Source organism: Herpailurus yagouaroundi, unplaced genomic scaffold (genome assembly GCF_014898765.1).
Source record: "Herpailurus yagouaroundi ecotype Mexico unplaced genomic scaffold, PumYag 251, whole genome shotgun sequence".
Lineage (NCBI taxonomy): Eukaryota > Metazoa > Chordata > Mammalia > Carnivora > Felidae > Herpailurus > Herpailurus yagouaroundi.
The window spans coordinates 816,592-835,669 of record NW_024412468.1 but is presented as its reverse complement, the minus strand read 5'-3'; the positions used below and the strand labels follow the sequence as shown (position 1 = coordinate 835,669).

General features: G+C 45.0%; 1 protein-coding gene and 1 long non-coding RNA gene across 7 annotated transcripts in view; both read right to left on the bottom strand.

Moving 5' to 3' along the window:
- The window catches only part of YAP1 (Yes1 associated transcriptional regulator), a 110,772-nt gene that overhangs the window by 17,831 nt on the left and 73,863 nt on the right, over positions 1–19,078 (bottom strand). The window contains exons 4-6 of one of the 6 annotated variants that reach the window (XM_040460758.1): positions 18,880–18,999; positions 4,105–4,292; positions 1,901–1,948 (exon numbers count right to left, since the gene is read on the bottom strand). In XM_040460758.1, coding sequence (XP_040316692.1) covers positions 1,901–1,948; positions 4,105–4,292; positions 18,880–18,999 — 356 coding nt within the window. The remainder of the gene's footprint in view (positions 1–1,900; positions 1,949–4,104; positions 4,293–18,879; positions 19,000–19,078) is intronic. The other 5 variants (XM_040460760.1, XM_040460759.1, XM_040460761.1 and 2 more) reach the window with 5 other exon arrangements.
- On the bottom strand, positions 13,612–15,218 carry LOC121020757 (uncharacterized). Its single transcript, XR_005786270.1, has 2 exons — positions 14,406–15,218; positions 13,612–14,145 (listed from the first exon to the last, which is right to left on the bottom strand). It is a non-coding gene; the product is annotated as an uncharacterized LOC121020757 (long non-coding RNA).

The following is a 19,078-nucleotide window of genomic DNA, read 5'->3' as shown; positions in this document are numbered from 1 at the left end:
CAAAATTCTGCAATCAAATCCTAATAAATTAAGGTGGTTATTTCCCATCTTTAACTAAGATCTACCAATCCTTTTAAAGTTATCTTACTTTTTCAGAATTCTGCATTAACCTCACGCATACTGTCATCAGTTTACACCACCAGAGAACCCTGCTGTCCAGATCTGTTTAGTTAATCCTATTTGGAAAAAATGAAAGACAGCAACACTGTGAAGTTTGGTACCTTCCCACACCCCACAGCGTCTGAACGTAGTATATGATCGTATGTAAAATTATAAAATAATGACACTCACTTCCTGTTGCTTGGGAACTCATCTGCCCTTAATTTCTATTAGAAAAGTAAAAGAAAACTTTGAACAGTGACTGGCACTGAACTACTGAATAACCCGTCGCCTTTCCTCCACTATTCCTTTACAGGTCCGGTTCCTCCAGACTGGAAAGGTCTTCCTGGCTTTCTTGATCATCCTGGAAACCCTGCAGGAAGCCATCCGCACTTAAGACAAGGCTCCTCTTTGTGAGCTTGTTCCTTGGCTCTATCAGGTCATCTAGAAAACACGCAAGAACACACACGCCTGCTTGACACAAACACTACCATGTTCTGTGTGTTCTGAGCTATTTCAAATTTAACCCCGTGCCAAATTTCCTAACATTTATTGACCTTTCCACAACTGTCAGGGAAACACAGTGACCAAAACTCCTGTAACAAATCCTATTTCATCCTCCAGCGTATCTGAGGTTGATTTTAAAACACCTCTTCCAGGTTTCTTGTTCTGGCTTAAATAAATCTCAGGCATCAGCTGGCCTTCTTTCATAAACACTCCGGAGAAAAAGCAAGGGCACAGATCTTCTCCTTTTAAAGGTCCACAACCGTGACCTCCAGGCGCACGCACGAGCAGCGGCTCTCGGGGCAGGATCGTGCTCCGCTGTCGAAGCAAATGTCCTGACTTACCCGCCTCACACAATCTCCTGATTCAAGAAAACATTTGTGGGATAAGGAACCGCTTTCCCTCTCACATAGTTACCTAGTCTCTGGGAGGGTGGTATCCCACGGTCAAGGTGACAACATTCAAACCAAGAGGGGCCCTGCCAAAGCCCGCTTCCGCCGCTAACGCTGACGCAGCGGCCACACGGCGCCTCCTGGTTGCTTCTGCCCACCTGAGACACAAGCCGCGTCCCCTAGGCTTCAGTCCTTCCAATCTTGTGAACCCTGAGCACAGAGGTCTATCTTCCCATGAACCAAACAAGTGCTTGCAGTGAAAGGGACACAGGGCCACAGTCCTGCCGTCCCCGTAAGATGCCTTCTCAACCAGTGCTCTCTGGGGTTCATCAGGGAGAAATTTGGATAACGTCAACAAAGAAACCCAAAACACTACCCCAGCAGACCCTCCCCTCTTCTGAGAATCGTGATCTTCTTCCTATGAAATGCCCTGCAAAAACTGTTTCTGCTAAGAGCACCATTATGACTCTTGAGATTTCTTCCAGTGGCCTAACCAGGGAAATAATCTGTGTCACCCTGTTGCTGTTCTAATGATTAATTCCTATAAATCCTAAATCATCATAAATACTATTTTAAGCTATGCGAATGAAAATCAGGCACACCTGAAGGCTGATGGGATGTGCAACTGAGACATAATACGCTTCAAATGTGGAATAAAACAAGAGTTCCATGGAATCAAAATGAGAACTAGCAGCCTCCTGGGAGGAGTGAGCGGGAAGCAGGCAGCACAGACTTTCCGGGAGCGGCAATATGAACCTAGGTTATTTTGGGAGAAAGATGGCTCAAAAGTTATACCTGAGCTAACGTTCAGTGTGGACAGGCCCCTTGAGCACAAGGATGTCACTTTCCTAATTTAATATCTTTTTTTTCTTTTTTTCAATGCTAAAACATCAGTAAGAGCCTACCTGACATTTTGGAGAATTTGCTGAGCTGGGATTGATATTCCGCATTGCCTAAGAGTAAAAAATAAGATGGATAAAAATTACTTTGAGCCGCATGGTTTGGCTGTGTAGGCTGACTTACAAATTTCATCCAGACACATGACCACAGCACAGGATTCCCAAGCCAGCCCAGGAAGCAGCAGACCGAGGAAGACGGGAGGCGACGGAGTCACAAGAAACCAAAACCTCCCCGAGGACTCAACAGCAAGGACAGGACAGCAAGGCTTGAGGTGTCAGGACCCAAATAAAATGCGAATTGGTCAGGTAGATTGTTTGCTTCTGAGAATCAGAAGCAGGAAAAAAAATGTAATTTAATGTTTCAGTGATAAGAGAAACTAGCAAATTCACAGGAAGCCAAAAGACTTAAGACATAATGAATTTATACTGATTGCCAAAAAACAAAACCAAAAAATCCTAACAAACAGACTATTAGTATAAGAATAGAGGAGATCTGTCACTTCCACATTAAGAAAAGACAACAACACAATCAGTAGTAAAGAAGAAACAAAGAAATTACCCATAAAGGAAGCTATGTTGGCCAGGACCCATCACCCACAGGAAGAGAGAGAGAGAGACTTGGAAAAACTCTTTGGGAGGAAGAGTTTTATAAACAGCAGCATCGCCCATCACAAAAAAAAAAACAAGACAATACAACAGACAAACAAAAAGCCCAGGCTGATCTACGGAATGCAACATAATGATGGACGGCCCATTTCTAGACTTTAAAAAACTCAGGACACTTTAAAATAGTTAAGATTTTGACACTGGCAATTAACTAATTGTTCTTAGTGAGATTTCTCAGTTTTGATGGTTTTCACCCCGTGTGTGAAACTGAGCCTTGTCCTTCCTTAGACCACCTAGGACCGATCAGTGATGGAGTGAAACGCTGCGTTCTTTCTTCTAACAGAGACATAATTACATCCTTGATGGTATTCCCTTGTTCCGAGGATAAAGTTTAATTTAAAGGAAAATTATTTTCCCTTTCCAGTAATTTGTTGGAAAGAGACACAGTGAACTGCGTCGGCTTCCTTTCTGCACCCTCTCGAGGGCAGGTAAGCACTCCGTCCGTCACGACGGCTCCCTGACACCAGCCCTGGCACAGCCCTTGCCATCAGGACCCGCTGTGGGCGCCAAGCACGCTCGAGTTACACGACAGGTCGCGGGCAGCACGGCCTCAAGCTGAGTCTGTCTGGGACTTCCCCGGCTTAGGTTCCTTCCCCAGGGCTCCAGTTTCTCAAATCACGGTTTCCAGGAACACTGTGAGCGCACGGCCCTCAGAAGCGCCCGCACCCGGGTCGATGCGGTCACTTCCACACGTGGCACACTGCAATTGCGAGACAAGTAGCGGATGCACGTGTTTCACGTCTGTGAACACAGAGGATGTGTCTGGAAACACAGAATGAGAAACTGGTGGTGACTGACGCCCGAGAAGAGAACTCAGGACACGGAGGAGGAGGAGGCTTTGTCTTCGCGGACCCTCGCCTCCCGCACTTTCGGAATCGCACTCCCTGTCGTGTGGACTGTCACAACAGTTGACGTAAGACTTCAACAGTAAGTGACTCTAAGACCGCATCCCCGGTGTCTGAACCCTGTGGCCTCAGCTCGCCTTCCGGAACAAGGCAGGGCCCAGCGCATCCTGAGGGGACGGACCGTCTGCCCTGGTGGAACACGAAGACCAGCGGCACTTTCTGAAGGGAAACTCCGGGGACAAGTCCTGACAGGTTCCCAGCCATCCAGGGGTAGGCCGCACCCGGGCCTACCAGGGCAGGGACCTTCTCAACTGGGTCCCTGCGCAGGGACCTTCTCAACTGGGGGCAACGTGTATTACGTTTTAAGTCAAACACCCTGGATTCAGCCACGCCGAATCCCACGTGTCCTCTGAGAAACGCCTTAGTGACCTATCACCCCTGACGGACTTCCATCTCCGGGAAAAGGGGTCTTCCGAGGGACGCGCCAGGGCCCCGAGGGGAAAACGGTCCAAGCCGCGCCGTCTACGGCTCCGCAGCCCAGGGGGGACAGGAGCCCACCCGCGATGGGGGCCGGGTCGGGGAAGCAGGACGAGAACGGAGCCGGCGCGTCGTCTGCGTCACCCCAGCCGTGACAGAGCGCCGAGCCCCCCGACCCACGCGCGGGAAGCGAAGCCCGAAAAGCGAAGGCTGGCCTCTAACCTGGGGCCTCACCTGCCGGAGCAGCTCCTGCTGCTTCAGACGCAGCCTCTCCTTCTCCATCTGCAGCTGCTGCAGCCGCATCTGCTGGTTGGAGCCGCCGCTGCCAAGGACGCCCCCCGGTGGGCTCTGCGGGGCCAGGGGCGGGGGCTGCTTCGCCGGGGCGCTCTGCCCGACCCTCTGGTTCACGGCTAAAATGAAACAAAACATCGGTCCTAAAAATCTAATCGTAAATGCAAAGGACAGGTTTTCAAAAGCATCTGGGCACAGTCAGTGTAGCAGGAAAGCCACCGACAGGATGACGGTTAGGTTAATTTACTGTTCTCGCTGTCACCCCTGCTGCCGTTACGAGATGCCAGCCAGGTGAGAGCCCGAAACAAGAAGACACTCTCATCTGCAGCGACAGGGGCAGAAGACATGCCACATAAAAGCAAAGCATGTCACAGGAAGCACAGGACGCGTTACACGCACATCCAGAGAGGATCGAGCGCAGGCTGGGGACCTGTCTTGTCTGCTGCCTCTAGAGCTGGGAGGCTGACAAAGGACTGAGCGGCAGGGACGTCTGCGGTGACTTCCGGAGTGTGAATGACGTGAGCACAGGGTTTATGACAAATATAAAGACGCAAGTCCCACAAAATGACACTCAGCATTCAGAGCAGCAAAGCCCATTAAAATGATCAACCCTTAACACACAAGCAGATTTCCACGACGGGAGGCTCGCTCGGGATCGAACAAGCCCACGAGATCTGGACAGCAGAGGCTCATCTCCAGCAACACTGCTGTGTCCCCTCACACAGCCCAGGGAGACTCAGGAGCTGGTTCCTAGTTGAACCTGTAACCATGTGACAATCAGAAACGGGTGGATCCTTATTCTACTGGATTTCCCACGGAGGGAAGTTTTATTATGTGACAATGGGAAGGACACATCACCTTTTTGGACACGTGTAGAACTGTTCAAGGTGAGATTTTGGGTCCCTGCTTCCACTAAATCGTTAATACACACTGACCAACAAAACCTCAGGCCCAAACAACTTCACAAATGTTGAATGAGAATACCAATCTCACACCACCTTCTCCAGACAACAGCAGACAAGACACACTTCACACAGCATTCACGAGGCCAACACAATCCTGACACAAGGGCATTCGAAGAAAGGAACATTACACACCAACCTCTCTTGTGACCCTCACCATCAAAATCCGACCTAACGTACGCGGACAGCTCCTGCGACCCACTGCTGCCCCAGGCAGGTACCCAACTCCTCACGACAATTTCTCATGCATCCTCGGCTGTGCCACAGAGGCCGCCTGGTAAGTGCCAACTCTGGGAGATCTGAGTGAACTGCCCGGCATTTCGCAGCATCCACGATGCGCTAAGACCCTCGTCCCTCCAGGCGCCAGCACAGGAATGGCCTACGTATCCTCGGGGCTCTGCAGCATCTAGAACAAGGTCGGTGCTAAAAAAAACTCGAGTTGAGTATTCACTGAGGCAGAAATGTAAGTAGTGAAGACAGACAATGTATAACTCGAGCAAATTCCACCGAAGACTGGCCACCCGTGCTGTGGCACCACGTGTGTTGATACGGAGCCGAGGACATCGCAGGAAAGACCGTTACACGCCAAACTCATGCACAACGGCCTCGTTCAGTCCGGCCTACTGGGTGGGCAGTGTGTAGTAGGTGATGAGGCTCCCGCCTTTTCTCTCCAGGCTTTCTCCAGTTCTTTTTCTAACTTCCTCACTTGAAGTCGTTTAGTTTAAATCTTTTCTTGGAGGATTTAAGTCAATAAATGTACCCTTAAGTCGTGCTTTTCCTGAGTGTCCTACATCTTCAAATAGTGTAATTCATGACTGTTCCATTCCCAATACTTGTAGTTTCTACTGAGATTTCCATCTGACTCATGAGCTATTTAATATACTGTAATGCTTCCAAACAGGTTTCAAAGTTTCCAAATAATTTCCACAGAGAGACAAGTAGAAAAAACATAGGTGACAGATCTTCACGTGCTCATCGGGCAGCTCATCAGAAGATAGTCCCTTCTATCCTGCTGTCTCCCCAATTATTCTGAAGCAAACATCATAGCCTTGCATCCAGACGTAATCTCAGTACCTACCATTCGGGGTGTTTACTTGGATTCTTTGATCTTATAAGCATTTTCTCTTATGCTGAAAAACCTGGTTCTAACAACATCAATAGGTATTGCCCTCCCCAGACTGTTAAACTTATGCCCAACAAAATGATTATTACAAGTTTCTAATTTGTCACTGTTGACTCAAAACATTCATTAGGTACATACAGTCACATCACTGTGGGTTAGTTACCTAAGAGTCCCTCTCCCTGTCACATGGCCACCGACTCAATTTCCAGATTCACTTGTGACACTGTGCTCTCGAACTGGAGAAACCTGCCTTACTTCCCCCACCCTGACCAGCTCACAGCCAACAGTCACCAGTGTTTGCAAAATCGACGCAACCACACGCACACTTCTTAGACACAGGGCAGCATGTACGCTGAGGCTACTTTTCTACTGGTCTCCGCTTTGCCTTTTTTGTTATTTCCTCACCAACAACATATCCTTGGGACCACTCCAAAGCAGGATATAGGGGTTTTCTCTCACTTTCTTTTTAAAATAGCTTATTGGTATCCCGTTCAACCAATTTCCTGTTAAGTTTTCACTATCCTAGAATAAGCTCATACACACATTATTTTGTCTCTTTGTTACTGTATCTTGGGGTGAAGCCCTGGTCAGGAGAGGTGGCTGACTTCATGTGAAGAATGAGTACTTTTGCCAAGTCTCCCTGCTTCTTTCCTCCCACACCGGGGTTGTACCTGGTTATATCCCTACCAGTGATGTAGGACAGTCCTTTTTCCCCATGAAATCCTCGCCAAACTTTTGGACTTCTGCCAATCTAAAAAGTGAGAAATGGTTGGTCAATGTCATTTTACTTTGCTACGTTTTATTTCAAAAGTTTGATCCATCTCCCTATTTTAAAGGGCCATTTGCATTTTTCATGCCAATTGTGTCTGTACCTTTTCCAAGAGACTTGCTAGTCTTTCTTTACGTTCTCTATTTTAGATAATCTTTATATACGAGGGGGAGACAGCTGTGGTCACATATGTGTTACAAATAATCTCCCTCAGTTTACCATCTCTCTTTTTAGTTTGCTTTTTCCATATAATTGTATTTTTTAAGCAGTCAAATTTATCAGTCTTTTTGAAATTTGGGCTGTTTTCCCCACTCCCTGATGACAAAGCAATTCATCAACTTTTTAATCCAAAAGCCATTCACTTTTTATGTATTTATTTGGCAATTCAATCCACTCCACTTGGAATTTATCCTGGAATATGGAGTGAATAAATCTGATTTTATATTTTCATGCCTATTTGCCCAACACCACCCACATAAAGTATATCCTTCCCCCAAAGACGTCTTTTATCAGACTAAATTGCCACATTATGTTGCTTCTGGACTTTCTATTCATTAATCTTATCCCAGATGCCACAATTTTAATCCCAACATTAATGATATGTGTTAACGGCTGGTAGGGCAAACCATATACATTTTTCGAAGCTGACTTTTTTTATTGGGACTTTTTTTTTTTTTTTAACACATTCATTTATTTTTGAGAAGGGGGGTAGGGGAAGAGAGCGAGGGAGACACAGAATCTGACGCAGGCTCCAGGCTCTGAGCTGTCAGCACAGAGCCTGAGGCGGGGCTTGAACTCACAAGCGCCGAGATCATGACCTGAGCTGAAGTCGGACGCTAAACCTAGTGGACGCTAAACCTAGTGCGCTGAACCTAGTGAGCCTAGGCGCCCCATAGGAATCTAATTTAACTGCATTGTAGTTAAAAGAACAGGGTCTGTGTACGGATTGCTGAGATTTGTACTTGATGCGTGGTGAGTCCTCGCTCTTGGACTAGGCCAGGCCCACAGCTGTCCTGTCTCCCTTGTCCATAACACTCTGAGCTCCTGACATCCTCAGGACCCGAGGCCCCTAAACCTGCCTGCCCTTGCTCACTGTATTATGTGGGTTTTACCTTCTGACCCACAGAGATTATTTTCCGCAATTTATGACCCTAGTCATGTCTTTCTGGTGATCTCTTTTTAGTATTCTGTCTGGCAGAGCAGAGACGGGACGTCAAAACAGGACCTGCCGCTCCATGCTGTTCAAAGCCGGATTAGTTGTCTTACACTGCCCAACAAAAATCATATTTATTTATGATCTGTCTTTAGAAAGAATAAATGGCTTAAAGTTTCATAATCACGGTTGTAGTTTAGTATTTTGTAGGGGAATGGATACAAAAAAATAAGCCCGAAATTTTAAGTGCTAAGATCTGCCACAATCTGTATTGTGATTTCCATTTAAGTCATAGGCTATTCAGGACACCGTTATGCTTCCAAACACGTTTAAGTCTGGAATCAACAATCTCATTTAATACAACTACTTACATCTACTTGTCACCAACAGGTATTGTCACAATACCAAACACATTGCCTTTGTAGTCAAACCAACCCCACAACTGAGTCATTCCTCTAATCCTCAGCTTCTTCAACTGTGTCTGGGGATACTGTATGTCCCTTTCGGAGACACTGTGGAGATTAATCTATGCAGAGCACACACTCTGGCCCTGGGGACAAGAGGTGCTCCATAAATGCTACCTTGTTCCTTCCCTGGGGCACTTCTTCCTAAACTTTAAGATTCCTAGTCCTACAGATAATTATGCTGCCCTCTGCCTTCTCCCACTTTACCAGGCCACTCCCGGGGTTTGTCAGTACACTACAATTCAGAGATACGAATATTTATCTTTCCAGTAAGATCTAAACGGAAAAAAATGGGTAGTGGAGTCTTAACTCAACCCTGAGACATCCTTCTCCTTTAGTGAAACACACCCCTGGCATTCCAGCACAATACTCAGTACTCGATATATTTCCCCTCAGAAATGTTCTATACATTTGCTATTTCAGTGTGGAGGAGTTGAGGGGATGATCTGAGAACCTATCACATGCAGTGAACACCTCATAAAGTGCAACTCAGAACAAACAGCTATTGGGGAAAATATGTTTTTGGTTCCAAGCAATTAAATAATTTAAACCAGAAACTTCTACAAAATAGCCCATTAATAACTTGACTGATTGCAAAACTGACTCTCGAGCTATACACTTACATATTTCATCTAGTAAGAAGCATCTGAAAATTCAGCTTTCGCCACTGGATTTTTTATTAAGAAATACATTTAACAAATTAATATAAATATGTACTGTTGTGAAAATGGACAATAACAAATTGCTTGAAAATAAAGAGGGAAGGATCCTGTGCTTCCCTTCAGTTTCCCAGAATTAAATATTGTTAGCGGTGATCATCAAGGACAGTGAGGGCTGCTGAAGGCTCCTGAATTGGTTGGTAGGCTCTTTTTCAGATCTAAGCTTATTTAACTATTCAAAACCCACATAAAGGGAGAAACAGGAGAGCAAAAGATGAAGGAAAAAACAACTCTGCAGAACCGAACAGAAGTTTGCACAAAACTAGCAACAGATATGGTCTCTCTGGCTGACAGTGGTGAGGACTTAATTGTGTCTGCCCAAACGCTGTTACCTGTGGATACGAACAGTGCTACAAGCTTTCCCTATGAAGAGCGTATTTCAGGGACCAACTCAAACAACCCCGTGATCTACGGAAGCTGCAATGATTCCCTCCAGAAGCATCCTGCTCTTTACCTTCTCAGTATCTCACGCATTTCAACAACGCAGGGCAGCGCACCCACAGGGGCCTGGCAGAGACCTCACAAGCAGGGGAGAAACAAAACAGGCTTTGTTTCCCAGGAAAAGGGGGCAGGGCGGCTAAAAAAAAAACAAAAAAAAAACCAGAACAGCAGTGCGAAGTTCTTCTCTCCGTGATCAACTACTGAAATCCCAAGGTCTCCTCCACTTTTAACAACATTTCTAGAAGGTAAAGAGAAAACAAAAGTCCTTAAAAAATATGACAGGATTTAAAAAAAATATTCTGTATTTTAAAATTCAGAGTCTGTGCAGCTTGGACTATGAAGTAGTAACTGTTGCAAGTTTCACTTAACAAATCAGTCCTGTCAGCTTTATGATAGCAAGCTATGGTCTCAGCAATTACTGAAAAGACACCACCTTCTCAACACACAGGAGGCCATGCCCCCGGCGGGTCTCTTCCCAGACTTCATCTTCAGGACCTGCATTTTCAAATTTCAGAATGTTTTTAAGACTTCATAATTGCTAACCTCAATCTTGAAATATCACAAAGTATTACAGAACGGACAATCAACCATAAACTTTGGGAAAATACATTCAGTCCTAGTGAGGCCTTCATTAAGCATAAATTTAAAATTGGAACCAGTGTCTGAACTTTTAAAACGTTAACTTACACCCAGTCCCTCATGACTCAAGAAGGCACGTGTTACTTTGTCTACTATTTTACCAAGTCTCAGACACTGCATGCCTCCATATTAGTTTGCTCTTAACATTTAAAAACAAATTTTAGGTTTTGCACATATCTACAAGGATACTCAAGACTATAAAATAACAGACTTGTTAAAAGAAATGAATGCTCTTGATTAAGCTATGTACTGAAATGGCAGTGCTGTGCCAGGAATGATTTCTTAAAAAGTAAGCTTTACTGGGGTGCCTGGATGCCTCAGTCGGTAGAGCGACCAACTCCTGACCTTGGGATTATGGGTTCCAGCCCCATGTTGGGTGTAGAGATTACTTAAAAATAAAATCTCGGGGGCCTGGGTGGCTCAGTCGCTTAAGTGTCTGACTTGGTTTTGGCTCAAGTCAGGATCTCAGAGTTCCCGAGCCTGAGCCTCGTGTAGGGCTCTGGGCCGACAGCTCCAAGCCGGCCTGGGAATGACCCTCTCCCTCTCTCTCTGCCCCTCCCCTGCTCATGCCGTCTCTCTCTCAAAAATAAGTAGACTTAAAAAAAAATAAAATCTTAAAAAATAAGTTTTACTGACCTATGTCACCCTTTTAACGGTTTGTATAGATTCACAGAATTGTGTGGCCATCACCAATTTCAGAACATTTTCATCCCCTGAGAGAGACTGGGCATCCTCAGCACTACACTTCCTGTGCCCCCAACTCCGGGAGACGGTGACAGATTTCCGTCTGCAGATGTGCTGATCCTGGACAGAACGGAGTAAAACAGTACGCGGCCTCTGGGACTGGTGGGTTCCACCGTGCACGTGTTCAAGGTTCAACCATCTTCGCAGCGTGTACCAGCGTGTAGCAGCATCTCCTGTCTTTTGGCTGCCGAGTAACATTCCACCACGTGGATGTAGCACCCTTTTCATCCGTTCATCAACTGACGGGCACCTGTGTCATCTCCACTTCTCGGCTGCTGTGAAGGACACTGCTGAGTACTCGTGTTCAGGTGTCTGTGCAGGTGCACGGTTTCCACTCCTTCTGCATAAACACCTAGGAAAGGACCTGCGAGGCCCTAGTGCGACTGCGTGTCCAACTCAAGGATCTGCCAACACCGTTTTCCAAAACGGCTATATCAGTTTTCAGTCCCCTCAGCACCCAGTGAGGGTTCCAACTTCTCCATAATCCGGTCAACTCTTGCAGAGTCTGTCCTTGATTTTAGCAGTCTGACCGGCTACCAGCCGGCATCTCACTGTGGTTTTTTTAGGTGACAGCAGCTCACCTCCTCCAGACCCCGGCTCCAGGCCCCAGCTCAGGGCTTGGCTGCAGGCTCTGAGCCCCAGGGCCCAGGTCTCATCACAGGCAGGGGGTGGGGAGTCCCTCATCCCTCAGTCCCTCCCTCTCACACTCTGTACTTTGCTCCTTTCCCAAACATCAACCCACGGGCCTCCAAAACTGGGTTTAAGACTTTAAATCTCTAAACTGTTTAAAAAATACTGACAACAAACCATTATTTAGGTCAATTCAACTTCTTTCAAACATCTATCAAGAGACTGGCATGAAAGGGGCTCCTGGGTGGCTCAGTCGGTTAAACGTCTGACTTCAGCTTGCGTCGTGATCTCACGGTTCGTGAGTTGAGCCTTGCACTGGGCTCTGTGCCGACAGCTCGAAGCCTGGAGCCTGCTTCGGATTCTGCATCTGCCCCTCTCACTCTCTGCCCCTCCCCCGCTGAAGCTCTCTCTCTAGCTCTCAAAACATGAGTAAACATTAAAAGGAAAACATTTTTTTTATAAAGATTTTAAGTTTTAAAAATTCCACATGGATAACTCCCGTAAAAAAAAAGACGTTTCTTCACTATGTGATTGCATACGTAAACCACCATCAAATACAAACTACATGCAAACTCACTAACACACGTGTGCTCACCGTTGGTGAGACTGCTTTTATCATCATGGATCAAGTTTTTGGGCACCATCCTCCTGAATGTAACATTAAAAAGCAAAAACCAAACACGATAAAACAGACCACACGTACACAAATAAACAGCAAAACTCCGGTACTGAAATTATTTTGATATTCTATAATCTTCGGCGTTAAAACACTCATTTCAAAAAACAGATATTCATTTCACTAAGTGCTTACTTAAGTTAAGAAAAAGCATAAAATAAGGGTAATAATTGCTAACAATCTCGAACTGTGTTTTAAGTCAGGCTTCACTATGTACACAGCCTGGGTTATTACTTCACATCAGCTTCCATCAGGCTTTTGCCTTTTCTATCAGAGCAGCTTTACAGGAGTTCTCCATTTTAGAAACAAAGCATACCAAAGATGCACCATCTTTAAGGCAGCCAAGCTGAACCCTGCTAATGTAAGCATTTTTAAACTCCTCTGCATCCAGAGACTGAGTGAGGACCAAACTGTTCGACGCAGAACGCCCCCCCCCCCCCCAATCAGGTCTGTTTCCTGGGCATACGCACCACGGGATCAGGCTCGTCTTTAGGTTAAGGGCTAAAGATTTCTCTGTCTCCTCTTCAAAAGTACTTCCCAGCTGTGACCGGAGGGCCAAGCGCTAAACTGAGATGATGCAATAAAAAGTCCAGAAGTGTCTCTGAAACCTCATGGGCTCGAGTCTGTAAGGCTGCTGGGGAGTAGCCTTAAGCAAGGGTCCAAAGCAGTCACTGAAGAACCCACAATCTAGCATCCTTTATTAAATTTTAATTAAGCGCCAGAAATAATTCTCAAAAAGCATCCAGTATAATCTCATCACATGTAAGTCAAGAGAAGTCAGGCACTCTTCCGAGTGAGTTGGGTTATTCTGTGGTACCAGAAAAGCGCAGATCTCGATTCCCAATGGAGCAGGTAACATCTTCTGCATCAGAGCACATTACGGAATAACCACTACACAGTAAGCGGGAGGCTAGCTACCTTCTGTCCTTCTGTGGATGTGAAAACAGGATGTTTGGAAGGCATACAAAAGTTGAGACACACCCTAATTATCTTTCTCAGTGGAACACGCACACATAAAAAAAGACTACCTTGCGTGTTACATTTAAAGAGTCAGTAGTCAAACGGTGTCCAGAGAAGGCGAGCGACCTGGTTGAGATCCCAGAACTCTTAGTGCACGAAAGAAAGAAAGAAAAAATGGACAAGCCACAGTAGGACAGAGAATGCTTCTGGGATTGAACTGTATTCACAAATCTGACGGGAAGTAAATTTCTAGGTACTAGAGGGACACATACTTCCTGGTCATTAGAACTTTCCTTAAATAGAACCAACTGCTAAGCTCCTACTCTAGGGAAAGGTCAACACTGAGGCTGGAAGACAGGTTCTTAAGGACATGATAGAGGTGGCATGATCATCCATCCGGACGGCTTCACACTCCGCTGCCATCGGGCCATCTCTTCTGTAACTGGAAGCCTCCGAGTAATTTCCTCAAGGTGAGTCACAATAGAAATGCATTAACCATTGTCACCTTCTTCCCTCTGAAATGTCCACGTATCAGTGTTGATGAATTAGGGCTGTTCCTAAAGCAGTAACTGCATGAAATCTAAATTTCAAAACACTTCTAGGTCTGAAAAGATCAAGTTCAGATTCCAGTTCTGTCACAGAACTATAGAACCTTGGACAGGTCACAGTTTCCCTACGTCTCAGAGGAACACCTATTTTCTTTCTTTCTTTTTTTTTTTTTAATTTTTTTTTTTTAACGTTTATTTATTTTTGAGACAGAGAGAGACAGAGCATGAACGGGGGAGGAGGGTCAGAGAGAGGGAGACACAGAATCCGAAACAGGCTCCAGGCTCTGAGCTGTCAGCACAGAGCCCAACGCGGGGCTCGAACTCACGGACCGCGAGATCATGACCTGAGCCGAAGTTGGCTGCTTAACCGACTGAGCCACCCAGGCGCCCCATCAGAGGAACACCTATTTTGAGCAATTCTTCGTATGTCTTCCCCCATTATTTTTTTTTAAGCACGTATGTGTTGGTGTGGGGAGTCAACAGCGACTGAGTGGCACTGGTGAGTGAGGGCCAGGGATGCTGAGCGCCCCCAGCCCCAGAATACCACTTTTCACCGCCCAGCTACATCTTAACAAATGAGGGTTAGAGGCATTATAAATTTCTTTCCAGGGCCAAATTTTGGGAGGTTTATCCCTTAAACTTTTTTCATTAGCAACAGTTCTTCTTACCTAAAATACAATGAATTATCTTTTTCCCTCTCTCCTAAGGAGTGAATAATGCAGTCTACAACCCAATAGGTACAATTTGGGATCACCAGGAAAGATTTAAAAGAGTGTAAGGAAAAAAAATACTTTAACGCATGATTATCCAGACACTTGTTTTAGTAAAATTCAAATGGTTAGATGTTGACATTCTATCCACCCAAGACTCCATTCACGGAGATACAGTTCAGTGTCCACGGCCTTCAGTGCATTTTCCTGTGTCCACTAGAGCAGACTTAGGTATTCAGTTGGTCATTAGGTACATTTTCATCAAAAGTAAAGTACCACTTCACTTATTACAACAGCTATCGAGAATATTTGGTGTTAAAAAGAAAAGGTTAATGTATATCTAAAAAGTTAAAATTTTTAATAAACCCCTCATTATTGATGCAAAGATTTAACCTTGATTAAGAAATATGTGCTTGGGGCGCCTTGGTGGCTCAGTTGGTTAAGCGTCCGACTTCGGCTCAGGTCATGATCTCGTGGCTTGTGAGTTCAAGCCCCATGTCCGGCTCTGTGCTGACAGCTCAGAGCCTGGAGCCTGCTTCAGATTCTCTGTCTCCCTCTCTCTCTGCCCCTACCCTGCTCATGCTCTGTCTCTCTCGGTCTCAAAAATAAATAAAACATTAAAATAAAATAAAATAAATAAAAAAGAAATACGTGCTTAACTTTGGCTATGAGTCTTAATACATTATCTATTCTTCCTTTTTTCATTTTAGTTATCTTTATTTTAGGAAATTCCCTCTCTCTCTCTCTCTCTCTCACACACACACACACACACACACACACGCACACCAAGTTTTGGGAAACTGAAACAAAGAACCAAAATCAACATCTGGGTTTTAATTACCTTTGACATTTCTGTGCACGGAATTTCTATGCACAGAACGGTTAGGAATTAAAGACTATTCTGTTTTTGCCACACCAGATTGTTCATTACATCGTTTAAGACTCAAAAGATGTATTTTTTAGCCCAAATCTCTAGTTCCAATGTTCCATTTACACCAAACATGTTTTTTTCCAGTGGTACCATCAGCACCTATTTCCAGAAACACAAATTGCTAACATTATTTAATATGTCCTTTTATATAAACAGTAAGGACAGTAACGTTACACAAAAGATGAGTCCCCTGATTATTAGTGTTTTGGAGATCTTTCATTCTAAAAAGAAATGATATTTTTGTGTGTTTTCATTAGGGCTTTTACCAGACACTATTCATAGGACTCTTACATAACAAGGAAATGTTTAAAACTTGAGACTCTTCATGTTTACAATACATTTACATATTTAAAATCCCCAGGAAAGAGTCATTATATGAAGTAATGTAACAGCCTACATAATATTCAGGCACCAATTCCTAATTGGATTAATTCAAAATTCCTGATAGGAATCCTTAAAAACAAACAAAACCCCTTCTTTTCTCAAAGCCAATAAGTATCAGGGAATCCTTACTGTCAGCGATGTCACTTCATGATTTGTTACAAATTACTAGTAAGTTCTCTAAAATAAGTAAATGTCAAAAATGTATAGTTTTTAAATGTTAAAGAAAATCGGATGAAAGAAAAGCAATCCACAAATTACTCTTTAATTTCCTAAAGTCATATGGATAATTTATTAACTTTCTGCAGGAAGGAGGACGGACACAGGATTCTAAAATGTAAGAGGCTGGTGTCTGAAGAAGGGAAGGGATGTCAAGCTCACACAGCTTACACAGAGGTGGATCCTTCTATTCCACAACGTCACAAGAGAAGATTAACTTGACCCAAGCTAAACACAGGTAAATAATACAGATTTGGGGAGTGCAGGAAAGCAACCTCACAACCACGAAAACAAGAACCCACCGTTTGTACGTGCACAGCTCAAAGGGTCAGAAAGCGGGCAATCTGTATTTTTCTGGCAGAGATAAAACCCACTCCTGTCCCGAACCTCAGACTTCATGAGCACCCCTGCACTCAGCAGCCTGGCTCTAACCGCCAGAGCCCCAGCCTGGAGAAGCCCCCGCCCCCCCGTTACACTGGGGCTCTGACTGAAAAGGTCTGGAACAGATTAAAAGGCAGGCCACAAAATAAAAAGCTCTGGCAGGCTATCAAGCCTGTCTGGAAGACACACACACAGTGGGCCCAAACAGGGAAACTATGGGCAGTAAGAGAATTTTATGGAACTTTTCTTTGGAATATGCAATTGAATGTGCTGAAGGCAGGGTGGGAGAATTGTTTTCAGTACTCTTCCTTACTCAAAACAAAAGACCAAGCTCTGTGCATAATTAATGCATCTACCTAGGGTCACGGTCAAGTTGCTTTATTTCACTATTTTAACTGAAAGCACTTACAGAAAAAAACAAAGCAAAAACAACAACAACAACAACTTTGTCCCAATTCCTGATTTCTGGAGTTAGCCAAGAGTTAATTATCATCTTTCATAACCTTATGTTGGGGGGGTAGGGGTGGGGGGGGAAACCAAAGACCACTTAAAAAAAAAAAAAATCTCCGGGGCGCCTGGGTGGCTCAGTTGGTTAAGCGGCCGACTTCAGCTCAGGTCATGATCTCGTGGTCTGTGAGGGCTGTGAGTTCGGGCCCCGCGTCGGGCTCTGTGCTAACAGCTCAGAGCCTGGAGCCTGTTTCGGATTCTGTGTCTCCCTCTCTCTGACCCTCCCCCGTTCATGCTCTGTCTCTCTCTGTCTCAAAAATAAATAAATGTTAAAAAAAAAAAAAAAATCTCCAAAATGTGGACAAGCTGAATCCATTTCATTAAATATGACTTAAGGAAACATGGCTGTTATTGCTCCAGTCCATACAAATGGCAACATTTATTAAAATTCTCTACCTTACTCGGTTTCCTATTTCAACCACAAGTCTTACTGAAGTATTAAATAAAATCTGAAGTTGCAAATTATTAACATGCCACATTACTTTTTTAACACCCAAACAGACTCTGAAGCTCAAAAGTCTAACACTGAAGCCGAGCGGCTATCTGTCAAAAGGACAGTCTGTTCTCTGATCCACCTTGGCTTCGTGTGAACAGGGGGTCCCAACTAGCCCACCAATGACCAGTCAGCTTGGGGGGAACCCAGATGCTGGAGGTTTCTGAAGGTATACATACAGACATAGCCAAACCGTTCACAATGTTTCTGAGAGGGAAGTAATTTTACCCAAGAAGCTCTGGGCAGAGTTTCTTTTCCCCCCAGGATTGTGTTTTGAAGGCATTCACAGAGTTAATTCCTCCTTCCCGTAAGAGTCTCCACAGTTGTTGTTAGGTCAACCCCGCAGAGCTTCAAAAGCCCCACACTCCTCAGTCTGACCTACTCGATGATCTGCACGTTGTTTTCATTTAGCTGTATCCAGTCCAAAATGCAAACTTCAAAACCACAATGCTTTGCTCCTTTTTAGATTCAGTTTTCCGTGGCTTTGGAAGAGTGTCTCAGAAACCCCACTGAAACAATAGAACAGCGGAAAAACACGGGATAAAAAGGCACTAAAGAGGTTGTATATGATTATCTGAATGTGAATGTGTGCATTTGGGAGGGGAGTGTTCCTTTGTGCAGAGGGTGATTTAGAAGGGAATACGGCTTTGCTTTTTTGTTTCCTGAATAAAAAACTAAGGAACCTTCCTTAAAAAAAAGAAAGCCAGTCAGAGGGAGAACAGAGAAAATGCCTTCACTGGCGCCTCCCCAGGGTGACAGCTCCAGCCCAGCGGAGGACAGAAAACCAGACAGCCTCCGGCACAGGCCAACTCCTCGCTGCAGGTGCACAGAAGCAGACACTGGGTCAGGACCAAAGCCGGCATCCCAGGCCTTAGAGCACTGTGGCAGCCTGACTAGCACTGCAGTTAGAAAGACCATTCTACGCACATTCACTGCGTCGCTCAAAGGGTGAAAGGAGCAGGACTCTGGTTAGTAAGCTGCCACAAGCCGTCCCACCCCACCCCCAGCCCAGGCGCCCAGGCGCCCAGGCTGCAGAGCAGACTCACACCTGCATGTGTCAGGTGCAGAGTGAACATATGTAAGGAGGTATAAAAGCAGGACTGGAAAAGCTGGCTGGGCAGTCCTCCTGTTCAATACTAGAAAGCAACGCAATTTTATTTCAGGGGATGTTCCCAAATTCTCTCACACACACACACACACACACACACACACACACACACTTATCAAAAATATCTAAAAAAGGTTTTGAGTTGAACCTTTACCAAAACGAGGGTCAAGCCTCGGGTCTAGCCAAGAGGTGGTCTTGTTCTTATGGTTTATATAGTAGATTTCTCCATCCTGAGTCATGGCTTGTTCCCATCCGTCAGGCAGAGGACCTATAAATACAGAAAGAAAAAAAAAAAATCACCGTTGGTTTTTACTTGGTAGAAACAAAAAAACAAGGGGGAGGGTGGG